The 27,844-nt window shown below is 37.2% G+C and overlaps 1 protein-coding gene across 5 annotated transcripts in view; it reads right to left on the bottom strand.

Moving 5' to 3' along the window:
- Positions 1-27,844, bottom strand: part of CENPQ (centromere protein Q) — a 47,069-nt gene that overhangs the window by 18,694 nt on the left and 531 nt on the right. For 3 of the 5 annotated variants that reach the window (XM_030870508.3, XM_030870513.3, XM_060308465.2), the window contains exons 2-8: positions 23,633-23,775; positions 22,818-22,872; positions 21,408-21,528; positions 20,751-20,819; positions 20,072-20,201; positions 15,029-15,148; positions 14,800-14,874 (exon numbers count right to left, since the gene is read on the bottom strand). In XM_030870508.3, the coding sequence (XP_030726368.3) occupies positions 14,800-14,874; positions 15,029-15,148; positions 20,072-20,201; positions 20,751-20,819; positions 21,408-21,528; positions 22,818-22,872; positions 23,633-23,775 (713 nt within the window). Of the gene's footprint in view, positions 1-1,750; positions 1,910-11,663; positions 13,704-14,799; positions 14,875-15,028; positions 15,149-20,071; positions 20,202-20,750; positions 20,820-21,407; positions 21,529-22,817; positions 22,873-23,632; positions 23,776-27,844 lie in introns of those variants that run through there. The other 2 variants (XM_060308466.2, XM_030870510.3) reach the window with 2 other exon arrangements.

Raw genomic sequence — 27,844 nt, 5'->3', positions numbered from 1 at the left:
CCATATATTAGCTGAACGACTTTAGGCGTCCTACTTAACCTTTTTCTTACCTTAGTTTACCCATCTGAAAGCTGGGGGTAAGAATAGTACCAATCCCATAGGGTTGTTGTTGGGAACAAATGATTTAATATGTGTAAAGCCTCTAGAACAGTGCCTGCCACATAGTAGATGCCATTTCCTCTAGAATAAATGAAGGCAGGGATTTTTAAAACTTTTGTTCACCACAATGTAACTATCACTGTTGTATCTCCAGTACCTAGACCAGTGCCTGATACCATTGTTGAAATAATTAATTTTCTATTTCTACTGTGTTTATCTTTCAGTGTTTTTCTTTGGAGCTCTGCTTCTTCTTTCTTTCCTCCTTTAAGACCTCTCTGTTTCTACTTCTGCATTCTTTGCCTCTCAGGTTTCCATCATCTATTGCTCACCTAAATTGTCTCCTATGTCTCTGGGTCTAAGGTTTTTGAGCAGAGTCAAACATCACAAATTCAACATTTATCAGTAATTATTAGTCATGGAGTTTCCAATGAAAAGAGAAAGAAGAACTCTTGAGTCAAGGAAAACTGAGAATAAAATAATACTTTAAATACAATATTTTACATTAAATTTGTGGTGACCTGTGTTTGTCATTTATACATAGGTTAAGCTGCCTGTAAAAATCTGCCACTTTCTACCATTAGTTTTATTTTGATTCAAACGTAAAAGTAGTTAAAAGAAGAGTGTAATAAACAGCTGTTGTTCACCTGGATTCACTGATATTTTATCATATTTGATCCCTCTCTGTCTTTACACACACACACACTATATAGACATTACTAGGAATTATTTGAAATTAAGTTACAGATATCATACTTTACTGCTAAATACTTCAGCATGCATCTTAACAAAATAAATGCCACCACATTACCAATATCGTACTTAAGAAAATTTACATTAATTCGATAGTATCATTTAATGTATCATAATAAATTTTTCCCAATGGTCTACAAAATGTGTGTTTTAGAGTTTGTTCCTCTGATCCAGAATTCAATAAAGGTTCATGAGTCGCAGGTGATTAAGTTTCTTAGTCTCCTAAAATCTAGAATGAAGCACTCACATCTTTTCTTCCCATCCCTGATATTAACTTTTTTGAAGAGTTCAGGCCAATTATCTGATGGAATGTTCCATCCACAATTTGGATTATTCTGATTCTTCCCTTATGATTAGATTCAGGTTACGCAGTCTTGGCCAGAAATCTATGTGGTGATATATTGCACTTCTCACTGCACTGTATCAGAAGGCACACAATGTTGGGTTCTTCCACTGCGGCTCATGCTAAGTTTGACCACTTGGTAAAGATGGTGACCACCGGTCATCTCCATTATACAGGTCCATTTTACCCTTTACAATTTGTAAGTAGTAATAATATTAAATAAATTTTATTTAATAACAATCCTTGCTTGAGTTAATTCTTAAATTGGAGATTGCAAAATGTCAACTTTCTAATTTGCCATTCCTTCTACATTCCTTAGTAGGTATTCTTCTGTAAAGAAGAGTTTTTGTTTGCCAGACCACCTCATTTTCATATCATTGTGGATTCAAGGATTTTTTTAAAAAAATTCATGTGTTATAATCCACTACATTATTGTTATTTTCGATGCTGTTATATATGGTATCAAATTTGCCAAGTAGGAAGTTTGTTGTACCAGTTCTGTTTTCTTTTGACATGACCAATTTTTTTTTTTTTTTAAATTGAACCCGGGTCCTTGGCAGTGAAAGCGTGGAGTCCTAAGCACTGGACCGCCAGGGAATTCCCAACATGACCACATTTAGTCTCGAGCATTTCCTTACTTTCTTGCCCAAGGTGTTCTTTCCTTTTCTTCTTTCCTTTTCCTGTTCTTCAGCCTTTTCTCCAAGAGTTCTATTTTCCCTGAAAGGTATTTATGAAGATCTGACTATCAGGGATGATCATTGAGTGTTGTTACTTGTAGCCCTTTTCAGTCAACAGAGCCAAAGAATAGATGTTATTTTTAATCCCAGGTTCCTACATTGTTCAAAAGTCAAAACAATATAAAAGGGATATATATTCGGGGAAGTCTTATTCCCATCCCTAACTCCACTACTTATAGGTCACTTAAAAAATAGTTTCTCGTTTAATCTTCCTGTGTTTCTGTTTGCAAAAGAAAAGTTAGCAGAGATCTATTTGATATACACTAATTTTCTCATTCTTTCTTACATACTCTTGTACATGTAGCTTTTTTCCCACTTAAAAACGTATCATGGAAATTACCTCAAATTACATCACAGAGAACTTCCTTGTTGCTATAAGTGCTTCACTGTGTAGATGTGTTGTAATTCATTCACCTGGACCTTGAAGGATGGAAATTTAGGTTGTTTCTAAAAGTTTGATATTACAAATAATATTGGAGTGAATAACCCAGTGCAAACATTGGTTTTATATTTGTGGAGGAATCCTCAGGGTAAATTTCTGGAAGTTGAATTGCTTGTATAAATGCGTATGTATTTTATTAGACGGTACTGAATTCCCCTCACTGGAGTTGTAACTTTCCTACTCCCACTACCGTATATGAGTATGCCTATTTTCTACAGCTTCAAACTTGGGTTCTCAATATTTTTTAAAAGTATTGCACGACAGTTTAATCACACTTTTTTTTTTGAGTGAAGTTAAGCATCTTTTCATATGTTTAAGGGTCATTTTATTTGTTTTTCTGTGAACTAACCATGTCTCTTGCCCATTTTTCTATTGGATTTGAGTAAATTTTTTTTCTCCTCTCAGTGTTAAGGGTTCTTTATATTTTATGGAAAATAGTTCTCTATTTGTGATATAAATTGCAAATAGTTTCTCCTAGTGTGTAATTTATATTTTGACACCAGATCTTTTGCCACTGAGAAATCACACACATGCACACATACATATGTATTTTATTTATCAAACTTAATTTATTACTTCTGAATTTGGAAAGCCTTTCCTTATAAAGGAACCAACCAATGTTTTCTTCTAGTATTTGTATGACTTCTTTTCTTTTTAAAGGCTTTATTTATATCTTGGATCAATTTGGAGTTTATTCTTGTAGAGGTATGAAATATGAGTTTAATTTAATTTTACTTTTTTTCAGATTGCTATCCATTTGTCTCACTGCCACTTATTTAAAATTCCATCTTTACCCCAGCGACTTGAGATGCCACTTTGATCTTATTTTAAACTTTCCTGTGTACTTGTTATTTCTGGACCTTTTTTTCCCCTTTGTTCTGCACAATCATGTGCCATTACTACACTTTATATAGGTTTTTTTTAATTAATTAATTAATTAATTAATTAATTAATTTATTTATGGCTGCGCTGGGTCTTCGTTGCTGCGCCTGGGTTTTCTCTAGTTGCGGTGAGTGGGGGCTACTCTTCGCTGCGGTGCGCGGGCTTCTCATTGCAGTGGCTTCTCTTGTTGTGGAGCACGGGCTCTAGGCATGCGGGCTTCAGTAGTTGTGGCTCGCGGGCTCTAGAGCGCAGGCTCAGCAGTGTGGTGCATGGGCTTAATTGCTCCACGGCATGTGGGATCTTCCTGGACCAGGGCTCGAACCCGTATCCCCTGAATTGGCAGGCGGATTCTTAACCACTGTGCCACCAGGGAAGTCCCTATATAGGTTTTATAGTATGTTTTAATGTTTGTGGGGTTAATCTCCCCTTTTAACCTATTTTCTTTTCCTGAAATTTGTATTGTTATTTTTGCATATTTATTTTCCATGTTCTTAGTCTCAGGAATCTGATGAAAGGAAATAGTCAAAAATGCAGCAGAGAGACTTCCCTCGTGGTCCAGTGGTTAGAACTCGGCACTTTCAGTGCTGGGGCCTGGGTTCAATCCTTGGTCCAGCAACTAAGATACCATAGCTGCACAGCGCAGCCAAAAAAAAAAGCAAAAATTCTAATGGGACAACTAGAAATATATCAAGTGCTCTCTTTGGGAAATAATCTAGAACTAAAATCTTACATCTCGTGTTCACTGCAGTAACTGCATGGTACTAACTAAAGTCTGATAGTCTCACTGGATTATAAGCAATGTCTTTTAACAGTGTTTAAAACCTAGAGTATATTTTGCCTTGGAAACACATAGATCTGTTAGAGGGAGAGAAAGCCACACATCCATTAGGAAGAAGAATACCCAGATGTTAGCTATTTTTATTTGTAACTTTTAAAATCACAAGAGCCAGAATAAGGGGGAGTAAACAAAAGTTCACTCAAGAAAATAAAGTTCACTCAAGAAGTGAACAGGGACTTCCCTGGTGGTCCAGTGGTAAACAATCTGCCTTACAATGCAGGGGACTTAGGTTTGATCCCTGGTCAGGGAACTAAGATCCCACATGCCATAGGGCAACTAAGCCCTGTGCCCCTCAGCGAGAGCCCACGTGCCTGCAAACTACAGAGCCCACGCACCACAACTAGAGAGAGAAAACCCACACTCCTCAACAAAGATCCCTTGTGCCTCAACGAAGACCTGACGCAGCCAAATAAATAAATAAAAATAATAAATAAATAATTTTAAAAAGAAGTGAACAAAATTGGAACAGGGCTGGAACACACATGCCACCAGCACTGCTGAGGTTGGAGTGGGTAAAGAAAAGGGGAGAGGCTGGGAGTGGCTTCTTTCTCTCTTTCACCTCATTGCTCAGGTACAGTAAGATCAGAAAAAGCAAAGGGCTGTCGGCAACTGGGTTTTAATAGCTGGAGCCAAGATTTCTATCAGAGATTGAGAAACATGGGTGAATAGAAACTTGGGGAAAGAGAATTAGGCTGTTAATGTTACCTATACTGACACAACAATCCCTCCATCTGCATTTTTTTTTTTTTTTTACTATTTTTATTTTCCCCAACTAAAATAATTTTAATGCTAACATCCCAGGTTAGAAGGGAGAAATCACCTTTGTTGTAGGTGCTGTGCTATTCCATCGGCTGTGTTTTACTTTCAGTTTTATTTTTTCTCTGCTCCTAGTGTTTACTGAGATTAGGGAAAATGGATACAAAACTTTAGGTATTATCACAGACAACTTAAAGAAATTTAATTTAGAGTTCTTTCATGTTTTTTTCTCAAAATTCAAATCACCAAACAAAAATTCGTCATGAAAAATGCAAAATGAGTAGAAACAAAACTTGTGTTATTAAATGAGATTCTATTCTAGAGGATGTCTAAATGTCCTCCGAAACTGCCCTGCCTTGTCCAGCTCCCAAAGTTTGAGCAGACTGAAATCTCCATTCTTCCTCTGTATTTCCCCTCAGTGAGTCTTAGGCAGAGTGAACATTCATGCTCACTAAATACGCAGGCAATTGCAAAACCCAGTCCGCATCCACCCAGAGCAAAATACAGATCTCTGCAGAGTTGAGCATGTTGCCTGTACTGAGTCCTCAGAGAGTTCCTAGCTGCCTGAGAGGCCAATTAGCATAATAATTCAAAGTACAGGCTTCAGAATCTGACAAACTCAGGCTCTGATCACGACTTAAAATCTGCATAACCTTTGATGAGTCATAACCCACCCCCCAGCCAGAATTCCCACAATAAGATAAATCACACACACACACACACACACACACACACACAAAAGTATATATAAAATTTGGCACAATTATCAGCATGTAGTTAAATGTTAAGTAAACAGTAGGCACATTATTATTAGTGAGACAATAAGGCACAGGGCTATAATAATGATGCCATGTACCAGCTGGGAGTGACCCTCAGTTATCAATGCTAAAGATAATGAGAATCCCTGGGGCAGAAACTAGACCACATTCTCCCGAGAGATTTATGGACCCCAGTTACTTAGACCTCTTCCCTCTGGCACCAACGACAAGCCTCTAGGTAACAACTGGCTCATGGTGACCTAAGCATACTGTCACTCCCAAGGAATCATATTTTTTTATTAAAACAAAGCTCTCCTTCAGCCAGTTTCTTTACTTTTCTAAGAATAAACACCTAAAATTTAGATTTCCTCTAATCTTTGTAGTCGGGATGTTTGTGACCTCCATGGGGTAAGAAACCAATATTTTCCATATGGCTAAGTCAACTTTATCCAGACTAGATAAATCCAACCATTGTGTTTGTGTCTGCTTTTATTGCAGATAGAAGAACATAGCTTGTGATGTTTATCTCTTCCTTTATTTTCCTTGAAAGATATGCATACATAATCAATTGGAATCCAAATTAAAACAAAAATTCTGATAAGGATAAAAGACTAATAAGAGTATTGATTATAATCATTTAATCAATTTAATCATTTAAATTTCCTTTATGAAAAAGATACTTGGCTTAGGGAAAAAAAAGGTTGAAATCAAAGTAACACTGTTCTGGCTCCGCCTCTAGCACTGATTATCTGTATGATCTCAAAGAAGTCATTTATTTTCTTTGGCCCGCAAATCTTCATATGTAATGAGAGAATTAAAGTTTATCTTATCAAAATTCTCTGAGTATGTACATATGCATACAGAAACATGAAATAAATGTAAATATATGTGTATGTATGTTTACATGTGCATTTGCATATCCAGATTCACACCTACATATGCATCTTAGTTTCCCATGAGAAAGCAGATTATAAACAAGGGGGCTGGAATAGGTGATAGGCAATGTCCAGTCCTATGCCGACATCGTCTGTTTCGAGCTTTTTAAAAAATTTTTTTATTGATGTATTTGTTTTTGTTGTTGTTCGTTTGTTTCTAGCTTTTAAAATGCCCGTATCTTCATTCCTCCATCCAAGGCAACTGAGAAATGGAAGCTTGTTAGCAGTACAAATTCTCAGGCCTGACCTCGGACTTACTGAATCAGGGGCTGTGGGGAGAGGCTCAGCCATCTGTGTTGCAACCTGCCCTCCGGGTGATTCTGAAGGGCACTAAAAGGTGAGAACCACTGCATTCAAACATTTCCAGGGAAGAACTATATGCTAGAGTCCTAGGCAGAAGTGGAGAGACAGTAATTAAAGGGAAAAAAGCAGAATATTCTACAGAGAACTTGAGTCACAGGTGGTAGGAAGAGCGTTTGGGGAAACAGCAGTGGCAGGCACAGGGGAGCATTATTTTGGGTTGTAGGGAACTGACGTGGTAATGAGAACACCGAGCAGAAGCCCAAGCAGCAATAAGGAAGCAGTAGCCACGTGCTGCCGTGTTAAATCACTTGTTCTCATGCAGTCATTTCTGCTCCTTTGCGAAGACCCTCTGACTTTAGAACCTTCTTCCTACAGTGGATCGCAAAGGAAGATAATTATCCTGTTTTTACCCATAGCTGTCTCTGACCCCTATAGTCATTACTTTAGAAACTTGAGACAGGGAGAGTTAGGCATTCCCAGCCTAACCCTGCTTGTCTTCTGGTCCTTTTCAAAAATTTAAGGTTCTCCTGATTCTAGTTTTAATTTTTCCCCTCATTGACAGCTAGGAGCATGTGTATGTTCAGAAAAAGGAAGAAAATTCCTGGAGTTCTAATGGGCTAGGGGTGAACTTGCCCAGAGAAAGCTGCAGGGGTGAGAATAAGCCTATAGAATCGACCAGGCAAGAACTCGGCTTGAATGCTGTTTAGGAGGCTGATGGAGAACACGTTGTCATCCAGGACATTGCCCTGAGAGGGGAATCCCTGGCTTCGCAACTTCCTGGCCAGCGTGAGGGCCACCAGCTGGCTGTAACCTTTCCTGCGATGCTCTGGCAGGGTTTAGCCATGGCACATGGTAGCAAACTGGTCTGTGACAGACCAAGACACGGGGTTCCCCTTGTCATCATGGACACACACTCGGGAAGCAGGAGATGAGGTTGGCAATGTACCAATGACACTGTTCACTGCCGCCCCAAGACCAAGTCCGGTTGAGTAGATAAGCATCAGCAACACAGGTAGGTTAGTCGTGCGGAAGAACTCATTCTCGAAGAAAATGACATGAGAAGAAATACGAACTCGGTATCACGGGACCACAAACAACTACTTCTCTTTATACCGACTCAAACTGAGAAATCATCCTCGAGATAGTGCCTTGCAAATACCAGAATATTTTCAATAAATTAGAATCTGTCACTCACCACTTATAAACATCTTTTAGGGTTTCATTTCGGATAGGACACAACACTCATTATATTAAATTTAAGTCTTTCCTTCGAATTTTATGCCCCTTTGTTATTGTCCTCAGAATAGATGAGGCAAGTATTTCATTTTTCTGTAAAACAGATCTCAGACTTGATCTTATTAACTCCTGAAATTGCTGACACCCTCTCTGAGGGCCTTAAACAAGTCCAGATTCTTGGGCCCCTAATCGTTTCCTTGGTAAAAAATAAACGTTTTAGGATAGAATTTCTATCTTTATGCATCCATGACCAGAAAAAGAAATACAAATTTCTTAATATTCTAGGCATACGTAGATGCTCAAGAAATGCTAGCTCTTCCAGACCTTTCCCTAAAAGATCTGGAAAAAGGTTAAAAAACCCATGACATTAAGATAAAAAAGAAAAAAAAAAAGAAAAGATAAAAATTGGTGCAATTTCTGAGAACTGAGATGGATTACTTAGTTGCAACTCTCTGGGGCTGGTTGTGCTTCCGAATTTGCTTCCACTCTTGAAATTATCAGTGTCCTAAAACCATCCCCACTTAAGAGCCTGGTAATGTCATTCTCACTATGTCCTTCTTTATAAAGAACACTTTTGTGTTTTCTTTCTATTAGTGGTTCTGCAGTGTTAGCTCACATTCCAGGCATTCTGTGGGCTCTGGCACTGGGTCACTCATCTAACAACTAAGCAGGGGGAAAGAATAAATAAATACAAGCAATAACGGGCTCAATAGGCTTTTTCATTTAATTCTTGAAAATAAACTTCAAAACAAAGTCAAAGAAGCCTCAGGCAGAAATGTCACTGCAAATAAAAACACTAACACATGTGTTTCAGGAGTGACAGTGGAGACTATGACCTTGTATGTGAAGGGCAGATATCCAAAATAAGGTGTCCAAATTTGGGTAATGATGTAGGTGTTAAAGACAAACTGTAGGACTTCCCTGGTGGTGCAGTGAATAAGAATCCGCCTCCCAATGCGGGTTCGAGCCCTGGTCCGGGAAGATTCCACATGCCGCGGAGTAATTAAGCCCGTGCACCACAACTACTGAGCCTGTGCTCTAGAGCCCACGAGCCACAACTACTGAGCCCACGTGCCACAACTACTGCAGCCCGCGTGCTGCAACTACTGAAGCCCCTGTGCCTAGAGCCCATGCTCCACAACAAGAGAAGCCACCACAATGAGAAGCCCATGTACAACAAAGAATAGACCCGCTCGCCGCAACTAGAGAAAGCCCACATGCAGCAACGAAGACCCAACACAGCCAAAAATAAATAAAAATTTAAAAATTTTATTAAAAAAAAAAACAGACAAACTGTCTAACTTCCTATGCAGAAATAAATCTGATTTTAAAAAGTCTGACTGGGGATCGAGGAAAATTTAAAACAACATCTCAGGGACAGGACAGTAAACAGACTGTGGGAAACTCTAAAGGACAAACAGCCTGACCTTTTTTACTTCCTAGCTCTATCACCACTTACTATTTGAGTGATCTTAAAACAAAGTTACTTAGCTTCCTTTGTCTCTGATTATGCAGGATGGGAATAACAGTGATTGCTACGAAGTTTAATCCCCATAGGGTTGTTATTAGGATTAAACATTGGTATAAATGCATGTATACATGTAATGGGCTTAGAATAGTGCCTGGCATATAGCACATATCAATAAATATCAGCCATTTTAACCATTGTTATTTTTGTTATACAGCACTGTCATTCCATTTGAAAACTTACCTTAATTTTAAGGACCTCCTTGGGGGTGGAAATGGGTAAAACTGGCTAAGGCACATTTGTTTCTGTTAGTTAAAAAAGGAATAAAGTCTATGTAAAAAAAGTGCTCTATGGTAGTTTTATTGTATTTGGAAAACGTCCCTCCTTCATCTTCCTCTTTGTCCAATTTTAACAAGTATAACCAGTCTTTGGATACAGTTGCTACAAACAGCTGTCACTTTAATGAGGAGACAAACACCTAAGGCAAGAGAAAGTGGTTGTGTGGTGGTTAAGTGGGGAGAAATACATTCAAGGGTAGCAACTCTTAATGAGAAAACTAGTTAGAACAGAAAAATGTATCAGTCACTTAGGACAGAATAAAGCACAAATGGGAAATTTGAATTTCTCTCTGCTTTTGCTTTCCTTCTTTCCTCTCTCTTCCTTAAAGCTGAATTTCTTGACAATGAATGAAACCTGAGAGGATTTAGGATACTTCTGTTTGGAAACTAAGCCAACCTAAATGATTCAAATATTAATGTTGACAGGTGCACCTGCATTTATTTCTGGTAAATAGAGAATGCCAAGAAATTCTGTCCAAATGAAAGAAAGTAAATCCCTTAATTTTAGGTTGCTGGGCAGGTGTCTCATATTTAAGCAAAACCTGTTTGTTAAACATATGCCCAACGGAAAGCTGGAGAATGGTAGAACCCATATAAAATAATAATTTTAAATGACTGACAGTAAACTGTGTTTCTGTAACATCTGTACAGGCTGCCTTCCCCCACCCCAAATTACAACATTTTCCCTCCTTCCTTCAGCAGCATTATTGGGGACCCATTTTCCTGTATGTTCAGCGACTTTCCCTTTCAGCCTTTGTCAATCTTTTCCAATCTGATAGGTGAAAAAGTTTTGCTGTTTTACATTTTTTTTTTTTTTTTTTTTTTTTTTTGCGTTACGCGGGCCTCTCACTGCTGTGGCCTCTCCCGTTGCGGGGCACAGGCTCCGGACGCGCAGGCTCAGCAGCCATGGCTCACGGGCCCAGCCGCTCCGCGGCACGCGGGATCCTCCCAGACCAGGGCACGAACCCGCATCCCCTGCATCGGCAGGCGGACTCTCAACCACCACGCCACCAGGGAAGCCCAAGTTTTGCTGTTTTAATTTGCATTTACATGATTATTTTAAGGTTGAAAATCTTTCAAGTACTTACTGGCCATTTATGTATTTTCTTCTGAGAATTGCCCATTTCCCTATTGGTATTTAATCTATTTTTTACTGGTATTTTAGAGCTCTTTATGAATAAAGATGTTATTTTTGTTTTATATATGCTATAGATATTTTTCAGTCTGTGCTGTGTCTTTGGCTTGGTTTTCTAATTTTTATTTTAAAAAGTTCAGTTTTATGTAATGATCTATTAATTTTTTTTTCTTTATGGTTTTGTCTCTGTTTATATGAATAATACAGGCATACCTCAGAGATACTGCAGGTTCAGTTCCAGACCACCACAATAAAGCAAATCTTGCAACAATTTTTTGGCTTCACAGTGAATATGAAAGTTTCGTGTACATTGTACTGTAGTCTACTAAGTGTACAACAGTATTATATCTTAAAAAACGTATATACCTTAATTAAAATATAATGGTGTTGGAAAAATGGCATCAATAGACTTGCTCAAAACAGGGTGGCCACAAACCTTCAGTATGTAAAAAATACAGCATCTGCGAAATGCAATAAAGTGAAGTACTACAAAACAAGTATGTCTGTCGGGCTTTATCTACACTGACATCAGTTATTTATTCATAAATTCTATTCAGTTTCTATTTTTCTATTTAATTTTATTTATTTTGAATCTATTCTGTCATAAAGTAGGAATATTTACCACCACCCTCCACCGCCATCCCCAGTGCGGTTGGTTCGCTAGCTTTCTCAAGACCATTTATTGAATAATTTATTTTCTCTACATTTTATTTGATATTCTATCTTTATTACAAGCCACATTTTTACACCATATAGGCTCCATTCCAAAATATTTATCTTTTAGAATTTAAAGTTTCTGGCATGGGCACTTATCAGTCACCGGAGAGAAGGTATATGATAGTTGGCATGGCCTGTGTATGTGAGAATTTAGACAGATGAGGATACTACATAAGATGACCATCTGAATTACTGGGACCTTTTGCAGTTGAATTTCAATTTTATTTGGGTCTGTAATTAACTCTTAAATTCTTCACAAAGAGTATACCACAATTCAACCTTTGAAGAAAATATTGTGTATGTTGCCTGCTACCTGCCAGAAGATACTGTACGTCTCTCAAAATTAGATCATGTACTTTTCAAAGCTACAAGAGGGTAGTATGACCAGTTTATGCATGGTAGAGAACTACCCCTCAGCAACAGTGGTAAGTTGAAATTCCTGTTGACTTTCAATCAGCTGTTAAACAGATGTTCTGAGGGAAACAGCAGACTTAATGTAACTCCTTCATCCCCACCAAAAGCGATTATAAATGTCATGGTTAATGATAAAAGTGATTTGGGGCTCTACTTGCCAGTCTAAAAACACAAGGGTTTTTAAGTTTTAAGACATGTTGTGAAACCTTTTTCCTTTAGTTGCTTTGCCTGGCATGTAGCAGACAGTCCAAAGTATATACTGTAATGTTCTCTTTAAATGCTGCACTATAGGTTTCCTTTCTTGAAGACTTTATTTCCCTTAAGATCCATTAAGGTCCTTTTTGACCATTATTTCCTAAGATCTTTTTTTTGACGCTTTTGCTGAGCTGCCCAGGGTTCCCCATGACGTGTGGTCTCCCTCACTGCAGTGAGCACTAAATCCAACTTAAAATTTAACTGAAGCTGTCTTCCTGGTGGTCTCAGCCTGGAGGGCATTAACAAAATTATAGCACCCTCTAAATTAACTGACAAAACATTCTAGGTTAGACAGAAAAGTAATTAAATTACAGTTATTTTATTTTATAAACAGATAAAAGCAACCCAGACAATATACTGTGGTTGGTTAAAAATGATTTTTAATATATTTAAGTGATAATTTCTTCACGTGTATATGCTTATTATCACAATGAGAAAAGATTTAGAAAGAAGGGATTTTTTTTTGGTTTGGTGTTTATTTTAAGGGAATAAATGAAATTGGGTTCGTTTTTAACAATTTTATGAAATAAAGGTATGCTCTGATGAGAGTAGAAAATAAATATTCAACATCTATTCACTAACCTAACCAAAGAAATAAAATGTTCATGCTACCTCTAAAGTTAAAGACACCTGGCAGATATTAATTATGCCACAAAAAGTCTAGGGAGTTATGTAAAAGAGCAAAGGCATTTGGGGACTTCTAGAGTTCCACATGACCAGACAGAAAATGCAAGTCATCAGCTAAAAAACAATATTGATACCAAACACTTACATGTTTATGTGCTAGGCACTATAAACACTTTACATATGTTAAGTCACAGTATCATATTTCCTCTGCACTAACCAATAAATGAACTCTATTCAGCCATTATAAACCATCAGATTGTGGCTGTTCTCATTTTAGGGTTTAAGGCAAATAACTGGAAATACAGCAACATAAATGTGAGTTCCTAGATGTGGGAATTGATAAAAACAGTTTTCAAGGCCTACATTAGATGTATACAGGTTAATGGTAGATTTATAGAGGTTAATTTTAAAGTGCATATTACGAGAATCCTGAAGAAGCCTCAGCCCCGGCAATATCACGTAGAATAACATTTTTACAAATTCGTAAACATTAAATTCATATGGAACAATCTACAAACAAAACAAGACGATAAACTCTTTAAGAGGCATCCAGTCTTTTATAGACTTCTTCAATGAAAGTTAACATGTTTTTCATCTGGGGTGAATTATGGAGAACATCTAAGTCCTTCAGAAGAGCGTTCTGGTTTGGAATTAGCATCAAAATTTCTTTCTGTGAGCATGACAATAATTCATTTTTTAAATTTTATTTTTTTGATAATCAATATTACCATTATATTAGCTTCAGGCAGACGGCATAATGATTTGACATTTGTATACACTGCAAAATGATCACCACAGTAAGTCTAGTTAACATCTATCACCAAACACAGTTACAAACTTTTTCTTCCTTGTGATGAGAACTTTTAGATCTACTCTCTTAGCAACTTCCAAATATACAATACAGTATTAACTCTAGTCACCATTCTGTCCATTACATCCCCATGACTTATTTATAAATAACTGGAAGTGTGTACCTTTTGACTACCTTTACCCATATAATTAGTTTTTAACCTTTCATTATGAAAAATGTTATATGTATGTTATTTAGAGAGAATGGTATAATAAACCTCATATAATCTTCACTCAGTTTCAATTATCATCAACTCACTGCCATTCTACTTTTAAATCTATGGTATTCTGTTTTCCCTCTGCCCATTCCCATTCCTCTCACCCTAGGTAGATTTGAGACAGGAAAATTTTGTTACTTTCTGGGGAAACGTAAAGCCTTTCTACCACTGTAAACACTTACACTATAATACCTATGGGAGTCCTTTGCAAAGGTAAGTTAGCATTGTGCTGTGTACACCCAAATGGGACACAGTACTGTCTTACGAAAAGTTGCACGCGCCATTATCAGAAGCACAAACAAAAGCAGCTGTCAGGATTTGCTTTCAGAAACCCCTCCTACAGCCATGACTGCACAAATGTGGACACAGAACTGTCTTAGGAAAAGCTGCACATGCCATTATCAGAAGCACAAACAAAAGCAGCTGTCAGGATCTGCTTCCAGAAACCCGTCCTACAGCCATGACTGCACAAATGTGTAAAGATATATGCGCAAGGATGTTCCTAGTATTACCTGTAGTAGCAAAAATTATTTATTTCCATCATTTTCACAAATTACTACATTATGGCACATCCATACAATGGAATGCTATACCGCTATTGACAAGAATGATTATACTTATACACTTATATGTATAACGATTATACATATATACAATTCGTAACTGGTGATGCAGTTAATATGGTAAATTGGTACTTACCTGAAGTATGGGTGCTTTGAGACTCTTCTGAGAAAGTTCGGGAAGAGAGAGTACCTCTCTATCTATTTGAAACATCTAAAGTAGAAAAAGAAAGCTACAGATTATTTCATAAAGCTAGATTATTTCAAAAGGCTGACTTCTCTTATCACACTCAAAAGCTGTCTGGGTAGAATCTAATCATGAAAAATTATATCCAGATTCTAGCGATACTTTTTTTTAAAACAATTACCTGTTTTACCTTCCTTTCCTCTTCTTCTACCTCACTTCTCAGAACATGAACTTTGTTCTTTAGGCTGTGAATATCCCCAGTCATTGACTCTACGGTCTCCAGCATTTTATCTGTTTCTTCCTGCATCAGAGAGAGAAAGCTAATATTTTAAATTAAATATACTATTAAATGAAACCCAAACAGCTATTAATATATACATACATATTTTAAAAACACCTTATATATTGAAACACTTCTGGAAGAAACTGATAATTTTTCTTTCAGAAAACAGACTCCCTAGAAATTGATTTACCAATGGAACAAAGATGTATGTGACGCTTTCCTCAAAAGCTTACCAAAACTGCGGGCATCAGATATCCTGGAAGACCTGTGTGAATCTAGCAGAGCCCAAGGACTGATGGCAACAGGTACAGGAGCATTCCTTAAGCGGTATGTAACAGCAGAGAAACTCTAACTTTAATTTAGGAACATCTGAGTGCTATTTTCATTTGCCAAAAGAAAGAAATGCTGAACATTAGGGCAGAGATAGTAATAGAAAATGAGTGGCAGTTTCCCACCTAAAAAAAATATATATATCTTATGGGGGAAAACAAAGAGAAAATAAGAAATGAATGAAATGAGTATAATGATATCAGGGGTGTACGGATTGCAGGCCACACATAGAGTTAGCCAGCTTCCAGGTTTCTAAATGGTATTAAGTACTGCACTGCTTTCAAATCTAGTCCTAGCAACAGCCAAGGATAGCACTGCCCCTGGGGATCAGGGAACAAGTAAAGAAGCCACACAGAAGTCATACAGAAATAATAACTCTTAAATCCTGCGGAGCGATATGGCTGATACTTACGTCTACATCATTCTCCAAATACTGGAAGCCGAATTTTTACCGTCAACTACAGTAATTTTCCTCAACAAATATATTATGGCTTCTAGTAACCATTAAAAAAGGTACCTGCAGAGGTCTGCAACTGCCCATAGGCTGTTTTTGATCAGTCCAAGAGCTATGAATGGTTTTTACATTTCTAAAGGATGGTTAAAAAACAAAACAAGACTATGCGACAAAGACCATACATGGCTCACAAAGAGTAAAATGTTTATCACCTGGCCCTTATAGGAATAGTGTGCTAATCCCTGAGTACCCAAGACTTTGGGTCTGTGAGCTACACTTATTAAACCAAATAACGTCACATTCATGGGTTCCAGGCATTAGGACTTAGACATATCTTTTGGTGGGCCACCATTCAACACACTACAGAAGGGAATGAATAATAGCACTGAATAAAGGAAAGGGTTAATGTAATAAGAACTAAAATTTTTCAGTATAATTAAAAAAATTAATTTTGTTCCATTGCTTTGGTTATCTTCTTTGGGTATTCATACCATACCCATGCTGTGTCTTTTTTGCCAAACTTTTATATTTGTCACTTTTTCTCAATACCTTAAAAAAATGTCATTCTTTCTTTTTGAGTCTTAAAATTTTCTCCTTACTTTACCTTTTATTTAAGTATTATTTGTTCTGTTCATTTGCTTATTGCTCCTTCTAATTTAGTCTGCATTACTGAAAGTTTTTTTTCCTTTAGCTCTAATTCTTTCCTGAATTCCATAGCTTCATTTTTTATTATTTCTAATATTTATGACTTTTTTCATACCTTCTATTCTTTTTCTAAATTTCTTTCAGCTCACTTGGGAAATTAGGTTAGCATTCATCTGTTTTGTGAACACATATTTTTGGCATGCTTTTGTTGTCTGTAGAAATGTTACTTTTTGTCCTTCTTCTAATATTTTCTTATGTTAACTCTGGTTGTGAGATCCAGAGAGATTAAAAACTATGCCCCAGGGCTTCCCTGGTGGTGCAGTGGTTAAGAATCTGCCTGCCAATGCAGGGGACACGGGTTCCAGCCCTGGTCCGGGAAGATCCCACATGCCGCGGAGCAACTAAGCCCGTGTGCCACAACTACTGAGCCTGTGCTCTAGAGCCTGTGAGCCACAACTACTGAGCCTGCGTGCCACAACTACTGAAGCCCGCACACCTAGAGTCCATGCTCTGCAACAAAAGAAGCCACCACAATGAGAAGCCCGCGCACTGCAATGAAGAGTAGCCCCCGCTCACTGCAACTAGAGAGAGCCGGCGCACAGCAATGAAGACCCAATGCAGCCAAAAGTAAAAAATTAATTAATTAATTAATTAAATGAATTAAAAAACAAACAAAAAAAACTATGCCCCAGCAGGTCCTATACCATCTTCTCGGTATCTCTAAAAGACTTTGTTCACCACTGCCTTTCCCTAGCACCAGCAGTGAGAGTTCAATGAATGTGTCCTTGTTGCATGAACACAACTTCTCTTACTGATACAGGTTTTGGAAGGTCATCACCAGCAGTAACTCTAGGCTGCAGTATGAAAAAGCCATTCTAAGTAAGGCACATTGGACAGATAAAACCTATAAACTCCTAGTTCAAAGACTCTTATGCCAATGAAGAACTCTTATGCCCAAAATGCCAACAGTGCTTCAACTGAGTAACTGACTGTCAAGCAAACATTAGACTGTTGTGATGTTATAAGAAATATACCTTTGATTTTCATCCCTGATTCCTGGCACAGAGCTTCCAAATCCTTGGCATTTTCTGAATGACAGAAGTGGGAGGAACACTTTTTGTGATTCATAATAAGCCCCTTTCAACCATACCTGAATTTATGCTAATGAATAACTCATAGAGGATGGAGGCTGGTTGCCGAGCAACCTAAATCCTGTGATCAGAGGGCTGGAACATTCAGCCTGGATCCTTGATCTCTGAGAAGGGGAGAGGGTCTGGAGATTTAGTTAATAATAGATATGCCTACATGCTGAGGCTTCCATAAAAACTCTAAATTACTGGATTCAGACAGCTTCTAGATTGGTGAACACATGGAGGTGCTTGAACAGGCATGGGAGTTCCGTGCCCCTTCCCATATACCTTGCCCTATGCATCTCTTCCCTCTGGCTGTTCCTGAGTTGTATCCTTGATAATAAACCTGTAATAGTAAATAAAGTGCTTTCCTGAGTTCTGTGAGCTGTTCTAGCAAATTATCAAACCGGAGGAGGAGGTCATGGGAAGCCCCGATTTATACTTGGTTGGTCAGAAGTACAGGACGCTTGGCCTTGCACTGGCATCTTAAGTGGGGGCAGTTCTGTGGGACTGAGCCCTTAACCTGTGGGGTCTGTGCTAACTCCAGGTAGTTAGTGTTAGAATTGAATTGTAGGACACCCAGTTGGTTTCCACAGAGAAGTGGAGAATTGCTTGGTATGAAAACCCCACAAATTTAGTGTCAGAAGTGTTGCGAGTATAGAAAAACAGTTTTTTCCATTTAAGTCTATTTATGCTTTTGGCACACGGAGATCCAGTTTTAGGTGTAAAAGACAAATGCCTCCCAGCGTTACAAAAATCACACTATCATTTACTGTCTCTGATTAAAGACTATTTACTATCTCTGATTTAGTACTTTATGCAAATATTAAATGTTAAAATAACATTTACCATTATTATACTTTAAAACCTTTTAAAATAACCTTTAAAAAAAAGTCAAACTCATAGAATCAGAGAGTACAGAAGTGGTTGCCAGGTGCTGGGGGCGGGTGGGGGAAATAGGGAGAAGTTAGTAAAGGATACAAACTTGCAGCTAAAATGAATAAGGTTTGCGGATCTAATGTAAAACATGGTGACTATAACTGATATTACATAACTGAAATCTGTATTATATAATTGAAACAGAGTAGAACTTAAATGGTCTTACAAAAAAAAAAGTGAGATGACAAGGGAAATTAACTAGATGGGGGAAATCCTTTCACAATGTATAGTTACATCAAATAACCATGATGTACACTTTAAATATCTTACAATTTTGTCAATTATATCTTAGACAAAGCTGAAATTTAAAAAATAACCCATATTAATGTTATCCAACTGTTCATTAACTGGGGGAGCTAGTGTCAGTACTGAAAATATACTCTTGCAAAGTAGTAACACTGGGATGAAAGTTAAATTCAATCGCATACAATGAAGAAAGTGAGGCAACCACTAAAAAATACCACTCTATAAATTTAGAATATATGTAGAGCTGTTGCTCACAAATAAATCCTTTCATTGTTATTCTCAATCATATGGAAAATCTGGAATGACCTATTTGTGAATGGTGAGTTATTAGAAATCGTTAGGGATGCATTCCTTGCTTAAACTACCACCACCTCGTATTTACTAACAAAGGTTAACAAACTTACTGCTTTACAAAGTTGAGTTGCTAACAAAGACCATATCTACAAACTACTTCAAAATGGCAAATGGATATATGGTCCAATCTGTTTTAGTTTTAATAATTATTTAATAAGCCCCCGAGGCTGCTTTTCTTAATTGTTCAAGTATCCACTAATTAAAAGCCTGCAGTTTATCATGACAGCTAATATTATCTCCCACTATCTTCTACAGAATAATGATTAAGAATCACTTGCCCTGAAATTGGACTAATAGGTTTGCATCATAACTGTGAGCACTCTAAGGTTCAGCTAGAAATGCCAATATGTCTCTTTTGCACACTTGTAAAATGTGAAATATAGCACAGGTCTCTTTAAGTCATTAAGGGCTATAACTGTAAAGTGCTTTGAACAGTGACTAGAACATAGAAGGCCCTCATTACATGTTATCTATAATGATTATAAAAACAGTAATGATGATGATTGTGTTCTTCTTGCCAATAAAGTAGCAGATACAGGACAGAAAAACTAATATAATGTGTTTTGAAATGCTATAGCATTTAGTGATGAATTCCTATAATCTGATATTTAAAGTCTGATGAAAAAAATAAGACTGCTACTTAATTACAAATATATTAGAAATAGTCTTAATTTTAGAGGCCCAAAGTTCAGGCAAAGTTTTTGCTTTGTTAAAAATAAAAGTTAATGAAAAACCTGGTCCAAGATCTAGTATTTGTTATTAGAAGAATATCATGACAATTTAAAAAACTTTTTGGTCTTTCCCCCCTTCCCCTCTAAAGAACTCCCTGTTCAAACTTCATACCTGCAATAATGCCAGACCCTCTTCATTAGCTCTGTGCTGTGTCCTTTCCATGTTCAGTAGACTTGACACATGAGTTAAATCTTGCTGCTTTTTGGGAGGGACTTTCAGGGTTTCACACAGTTGCAGCAATCTTACGGATAGAATAAAAACATAACTTTATTTTTGAGTACCATTAGTATCATTTTTGTTCTTTTGTTTGAAATACTGTCATCCTCTTTTTTCTTCCCTCATACTCCCAAGGGCTGTAATGTTCTTTTTTTTTTAAATAAATTTATTTATTTTATTTATTTATTTTTGGCTGCGTTGGGTCTTCATTGCTGCACGCCAGCTTTCTCTAGTTGTGGTGAGCAGGGGCTTCTTTTGTTGTGGAGCACTGGCTCTAGGCACGCGGGCTTCAGTAGTTGTGGCACGTGGGCTCTAGAGCACAGGCTCAGTAGTTGTGGCGCATGGGCTTAGTTGCTCCGCAGCATGTGGGATCTTCCCGGACCAGGGCTCAAACCCGTGTCCCCTGCATTGGCAGGCGGATTCTTAACCACTGCGCCACCAAGGAAGCCCTGTAATGTTCTTTTATTAACAGTGGCTAATCTTAGCAATAAGTCACCCCCGCAAATTCCTGACAAATCATCATTTAACCTTTCAATTATATTTCAATCATTTTTTAATTGCATAACTGTATTACCTTTTCTTTAGGAAGTTCAGATGATACTGAATTTTTTCATTTTCTCTAATACTGTTACTCAAAATTGCTCTAGAAGAGAAAAAATAGGGAATGAATAAATATTAGTTTGAAACATAACTAGTATAATCTGTTTACTTTTTCCCTCTGATATCTTTCAAGTACCCCTTTTTACTAGCCAGGCAGAATCAATCACTTTTTCTTTTATGTTAAATATATTTAAAGCAGAGGAATAATCTAAGTTTTTTTTATCACATTATATTGTTGTAATTAATTTATAGGCCTGACTCTTCTGATAGATTTCAGCTCCCTGATGGCAGAATCCTGTCTCTGTATTCCTTTTGGCATGTTAGCTTCCACATAAAGTGTTAATTTGAGCTAACTTCTTCCTAAAGTATCCCTCACCAGAAAAAGTTGTAGATAGCAGATCAAGCAAAGATTTCAATTTTATTCCACTGATGAAATTCCAAGTTTCTGAAATTAATCAAGACATTTTTGCTGAATGCTAAGGCCATCAAAAGATATTAAATAAATCTTCTTGCAAAAGAGAAAAACACCCTATCACCATAAAGTAGATAATAACATTTAAAAGGATACTGTCTATAGGAAACATATAAGCAGAAATAAAAAGAGTGAAATGGAAAAAAATTTCATACTCACATTATTACTGATTCCATCATAGTTTGCAAATGTTCTCTGCTACTCTTCGAAAGAGGTTGCCAGGTTTTTCTCTTGTGGGTTGCGATCTTTACCTGTTTTAGATTAGCATGCTTTGCTTGTCCTGTCACCGGTGAAAGAAGAGACTCTGGTTTTTCTAGAAGTTTGTATGTTTTTACTTAAAAAGTGATTCAAATATAAATTTATCTAAAAGAGCTAATGGAATTATCAGAACCAATACTATGAAGCTGTATAAACTATTTAATTTCCTTTTTATTGCATAGCCATAACAGGCCAGGTGTTGAATATGAATATGCTATTGTTATGTTAACTAAAATACTATTAAGTGATATTGAGGATACAAACTCAAGACAATCTTAAATAAAGAACCAAGCTACAACTATTAGGATTCAACACAAAAGTCTGGTTCTCAGAAATGACCTGAATTAAAGGGCTTCATTGAGAAGACTAGAAAATGATTTCTGCCAAATGTTGGATGGCAACTGAAACAAAGGAGATTAACCAAACCACAAACAGATAATCAGTGTCTACTAGGTTGTTGATATTATTCTACTTATAAAAAATAAACAAAGGGGCTTCCCTGGTGGCGCAGTGGTTGAGAGTCCGCCTGCCAATGCAGGAGACAAGGGTTTGTGCCCCGGTCCGGGAAGATCCCACATGCCGCGGAGCGGCTAGGCCTGTGAGCCATGGCCGCTGAGCCTGTGCGTCCAGAGCCTGTGCACCGCAACGGGAGAGGCCACAACAGTGAGAGGCCCGCGTACCGCAAAAAAAATTTAAAAAAATAAAAAAATAAACAAAGGAGGTACACTATTGGCTCACATGAAGATTAGTTTTGGAGAGAAGGGAGATTAAATAATTACATTTCAGGTATGCAAAGCATTACAAAAGAAAAAGTCCAGTGCACTATGGAAGTATAAAACCGGAGGACCTAACTTGGTCTAGGGTGAGGAGAGGTAGAAAATTCTTCCATGCTGAAGTGATGTTTAAGTAAAGATGACTATTCCAAACTAATTTACTCCAGACAAACTTAGTGGTTCCAATCTAATCTAAATAGTGGTGGCAAAAGAGAAGCATATTTGTCTCAAAGAGAAGTCAGTAGGTGTGTCTGTATATCACAAATCAGTAATAATTCAGACTGGGGTACACTTTGAATTTCTCTTGCTCCTTTCAACTTAGAGCCCTACACAGTATTTTGCTACAGGTGGTAAGTAAAATTTCAGTTGACCAAAAGAACTGACCAACCAGTACTACTTATTCTTGTAAAAATAAGAATGTAACTGTTTATTACTGTCTTTTGCTTATGCAGAACTCATAAACAAGATGCTGAGAATTTTTTCATAAATATAGATAGCTTGGGAAAGATAGGTTAAACAAGACATAGAAAAGGAATACCTTCAGAAGACAGGTGTTTTGGATGACTTTTATTTTTTTTCGCTGTGTTTCTAACCTAGAGGGAAAAACACATGTGCATGCACAAAGAATTAAACATTAGACGAAAAGATACTGCTATTGCAATAGATTTGTCATGTACGTTGGAGAGAATTCATACATCTTCTGGCAAGACAGAAAAAAAGTATATTGCTACTTCTAATGAAAAAGGATGTGTATTTATCACAAGCAGAGGATATACTAAAGCAATTCGTGAACAATGGTGATAAAGTATAATAGAATTTCATATGGTGTCAAAGAATGTTTTAAAGAAATCATACTCATCTTGCCTGTGAAACAGTGTTATATACTTTTCCTGAAAAACAAATATAGGCATTGTCTAATACAGGGTAAATAGAGAAAAAAATGTTGATTATTTCTTTTACGGTAGGAAGAAGCTAATTCCTCCGAAACTAATTTTTCTCTATGTTGATAAAAATCTCCTCCATCAATTGACAGATTCTCTTGTCTTTTAACATATGAATGCCATAGAATCTGTATACTATATTCCCAGTCTTCCTATTTAAACACCTTAGCAATGCCCCATCGCACTTCTTCCCTAAAGAATTCTCTGATCAATATCTTTAGAAATTGAGGTAAACAATTTTTATGTGAGAACTTTCACAACCCATGTTGCAACAGCTCCCATATAACAATATATGTGGAATATGAATTACTATAATTTGTAGTAAAGCTGACCTTTAGTCTTCACATACTCCTTTACATAGAACAGATACTTCTAATCAGAGTCCTGAATGATAAACTTGATATTTCATTACCTCTTTCTCTGATAACTCCGCTTCTTCATTATCAATTTTTCTTTTTGGATTTCTTTTTAAATGTTGAGACCTTTTCTTAGAAGGATTTGCTTTGCTAGACATCTTGATGTAAACAGAACAACTATAACAGTGCTTCAAAATGTCTGTAAAGATAAAAAGAACACTAAAGACTTGTTTTATTAAAAACATTTTGTTAAAAAGACTACGTATAAATGTTCCAAATTTGCCTGTAAAAAAAAAAATCATAAAGAAAGTTTTGGGATAGTATTGTGTGTTTTTAAAACATTTAAATATATTTTAAAACAAATAACATTGGTTCTCATTAGAGTAAAGATATCTAATTCAATTTCATTCCTAAAAATTTCTTCCATTTGTATGGCAATAAAAAATCTTATGTAAAAACACTTTTACACCTCTTTATACTCCCCCATACAATAACGTTATCTCTATATTTAAATTCAAGAAAATGGAAATATATAGTGCTAAGTTATTTTACTCTGGTCACAGATAATGTCAACTCAAAGAATAACATTCAGGCCTTCTTATTTTAGGCTTAATGGATTTATCATTCAACTTAACGTCAAAGATGGGAGACGATAATTTTTAGGATTATACCATGAATCTACGTTGTAGAAATTCATGTGGTAAATTCACTCATAAGGAATTAAGAATTAAAAAGTTAAGTTTTAACTTTTACTGGGTTATGTGCATTTTAACAAAAGCACAGAAGTATACTGATTACTCTGTCTTCTCACACATTACGAAACAGGCACTGGAGTGGGGATGAGAATGTTAATGACAAAATTTAGAATAATTCCTTTTCCCCATTTAATAGTTCTTTATCACCAAACTCATTTCTGCTAAAAGAAACAGAGGGATAAAATATATACTGCTGCATTAGATCATAAAGAGCAGATAGCTAAGAAATTACGTACACGTTTGGTATAGTACACGTGAACACAAACCCACATACACACACACAAGTATGTGTGGTGTGTACATTATATATACATATTTTTCTAGACATATATAGTTAGATATATAGAGAAACCAGTCACCATTCCTTTTCTAAAAATTCAGAGTTTATCACATTACTACAATTTAAATATACATGCAGATTTAGAGACAGACATTAAAGTGGGTACTCTGGATAAATCTATTCTCTCAAATTTTAAAAGGAAAAGTTCAAGCTTTTCTTTTTCCCGTAAGACAAAAATAGTGGGAAAGAAAGAATTAACTGAAAGATCACAAACCATACTTGGAGACTACATGTCAGATCAGTTACAAAAAGCAGTGGAAGCTAAAATACACTTTACCCTGCTTTTGAACAATGTGGTACCTTGTTCTACACCCAGTTTCCTCTGTTGCATTCCCGAAATGTCAAATTCTCTCAACTTGACATCCATGCCATATACTTCCCCTACTTAAAAACCAATCCATATGAGAGTTTTGCTTGTGGACCTCTCCTGGAAGGACTGCCATGTACAGTACAGTTGTTCACTGAAGAGCATCCAGGTGAGAGAACAATTGAAGGCTGAGATTTAGTCCTCATTCCATTTAGGAGACTAAAAATGGTGCAAATTCCTTCTCACTCTTGTTATTGAGAGATGAAGTATATGTCCCCTTGTCTTAAATCTTACAGACTGTGCAGAAGTATATGTCCCCTTGTCTTAAATCTTACAGACTGTGCAGTGGTTTGAGCAGTAGAATATGGTGGAAATGATTCTGTACCAGTTTCCTGGCCCAAATATGAAGAGACTAGCAGCTGCAACTTCCCCTTGCTTGGAATATTTGCTCTTGAAACCCAGCTAGCACTCTATGAGGAAGGCCAACACGGAGAGGAACTAAAGACCCAGGCAAAAGCCCCAGCTGAACTCCCAACCAATAACTAACACCAACGATTGCCAGCCTTGCGCATGTACCTGAGCCAATACACTGCAGCTGACACTGCGTGGAAACAACCCTACCAAGTTGCTTCCAATCCCAAATTTTGGAACAAGATAGGTAATTTTTTTTAATTAAAAAAGAAAAATCCTTCCGTAATACCTACCTTATAACATCCAAACTCTTTACCATAACATTTATAGTCCTTAACAATCTAGACCTGCCAAGCTTTCCATACTTCTCTCCCGCTACTCCTCAACTGCATCTCCCTCTCCAGATAGACTGGATTTCCGGAACACATTTTGAGTAGTGCACATACTCTACCCGAGCTGCTCTCTCCTGTCTGTGCCCAACCTCCTCCCAGATCATGAGCCACCTGCACCTGAAAGCCTTCCTAACTACTCCACCTCGACGCTCTCTAAAAGTCTGTGGGCTCTTACGGTCTCTTTCATTTGGCACTTATTTATAGCTTGGTTTTGTTCATCGTTTTTCTTGATATTCTTTATTCAGTAACATGTAATTCAGTGCTACTCCAAATTTGATTTACAAACTGTTTGTTACAGTCTTTTAAAGTACAGACATTAAAAGTATTCATTTAGAAACTTTTATGGCAATTTGACAACAATTTTATATATGTTAGATCTGGCCAAAAAATAACTGGCTTTGTTTTTTCTTTTTGTTTAATTTTTCTAATAATTCATAAAAAAAAGACTTTCTTTTTTAGAGAAGTTCTACGTTAACAGAAAAATTCAGCAGAAAGTACAAAATTCGAGCATACCCCCCCTTCCCTACTATCAACATTCCATACCAGAGCAGTGCATTTGCCACAGTCCCTGAACCGACATTGACACATCCTATCACCCAGTCTACGGTTTACATTAGGGCTCATTCATGGGTTTGGCTAGTATTCAGTTTTTTAAAAATTGTATTTTACAAAAGTATCAGTTGTGACTGATTAAAAATTAAAAAAAAAAATTGGTCCTTTACCACAGACAGTCTGAAAAGCTCTGTTTTCACTGATACCTACTTGAGGTAATTAGCCATACTGCAGAAAGTTCCTCCACCTCAGCACTATTAACATTTTGCATGGGATAGTTCTTTGTTATGGGGGCTGCCCTGGGCACTGTGGGGTGTTTAGCTACATTCTTGATCTCTACCCACTAGATGCCAGGAGCCCCTCCCACTCCTCCAAGTTGTGACAACCAAAATTGTCTCCAGACGTTATCAAATATCCGCTGGTGCAAAACTGCCCGAGGTTGAGAACCACTGCCAAGAGCCAGCCGGGGATGAGGACAAATTGTCCAGGTTCCAAATCCCAGCTCTGTCATTTAACTAGCTGTATAGCCTTGGGGAACTAAATTTGCTCACTTTCCCCACGGCTAGAAGTATCAATATCAAAGGCTTTTGTAAAGCTAAAAGGTTGTACAGAATACATAAAGTGCCTAGAACTTGGGACACAGTAAGAACTCAATAAATAAAATAATCTACTGTTACCATTGGGCTAGTTGTAGCATATACAAAAAGGAAGAGTAAACTTTGGCCTGTTTTGGATCCACAGGAAACCACAGGCTAGTGATAGTAGCTAGAGACATATGAAAACAATTCCTATGTATATTCAATTATACACAATGCGACAAATGTTACGAGACAAATGAGTGAATATCTCAAATTGGTGTGGGTATTGGGGGGGGGACATACAGAATTCAGAGACAAAAGTAATATTTGAATTACATTTTGAAATATTTAGCCAGAAGGAAGGGGAGTAAAGCATTTGAGAGAAAAAAAGCCCGTTGGCAGGACACTTCAAAAGAAACTGGTCTGTTCAGGGACAGAAAAAATTCAGAGAGGCTTTGACGTGTACGGGAGGAATGGACAGAAAAAAAGACTGGAACTGTAGTTTGCAGCCAGACTATATACTGCAGTAAAGAATGTGTTTTTTACTCTGTAGGAAACAGGGAAATATTCTAGGTTGTCTTGTTTTCTTTGCCAGGGTGCTGAAACTCGTGGAAGCCACCAAGCTAGACCTCTGTATGGGCACAACGTCTGGCAAAACTGCAAATACACAATGTTTACCTCTTGACAAATGAGGCCTCGGGGTAGCGAACGCTGCCGACGCAGCTTCCTTAAGGCTCAAAGGCACTCATCACTAAGGCTGCACTTCGCCCCACGACTCACTGCGGGAGAGGTTAAGGAGGGAGAACAAGGATTACAATGATTCGGGGAAAGGGGGGAGGAACCATGAGTGGTTTCACTCCCTCCTTGCGAATCAAATACCACTTTTTCAATCGCTGGCTCTGAAGGGCACACCTGTTCGGATCTCCCTGCTCT

Source organism: Globicephala melas, chromosome 11 (genome assembly GCF_963455315.2).
Source record: "Globicephala melas chromosome 11, mGloMel1.2, whole genome shotgun sequence".
NCBI lineage: Eukaryota > Metazoa > Chordata > Mammalia > Artiodactyla > Delphinidae > Globicephala > Globicephala melas.
Note: the sequence above shows the minus strand (reverse complement) of the source record. Positions and strands in the feature narration are given on the sequence as shown.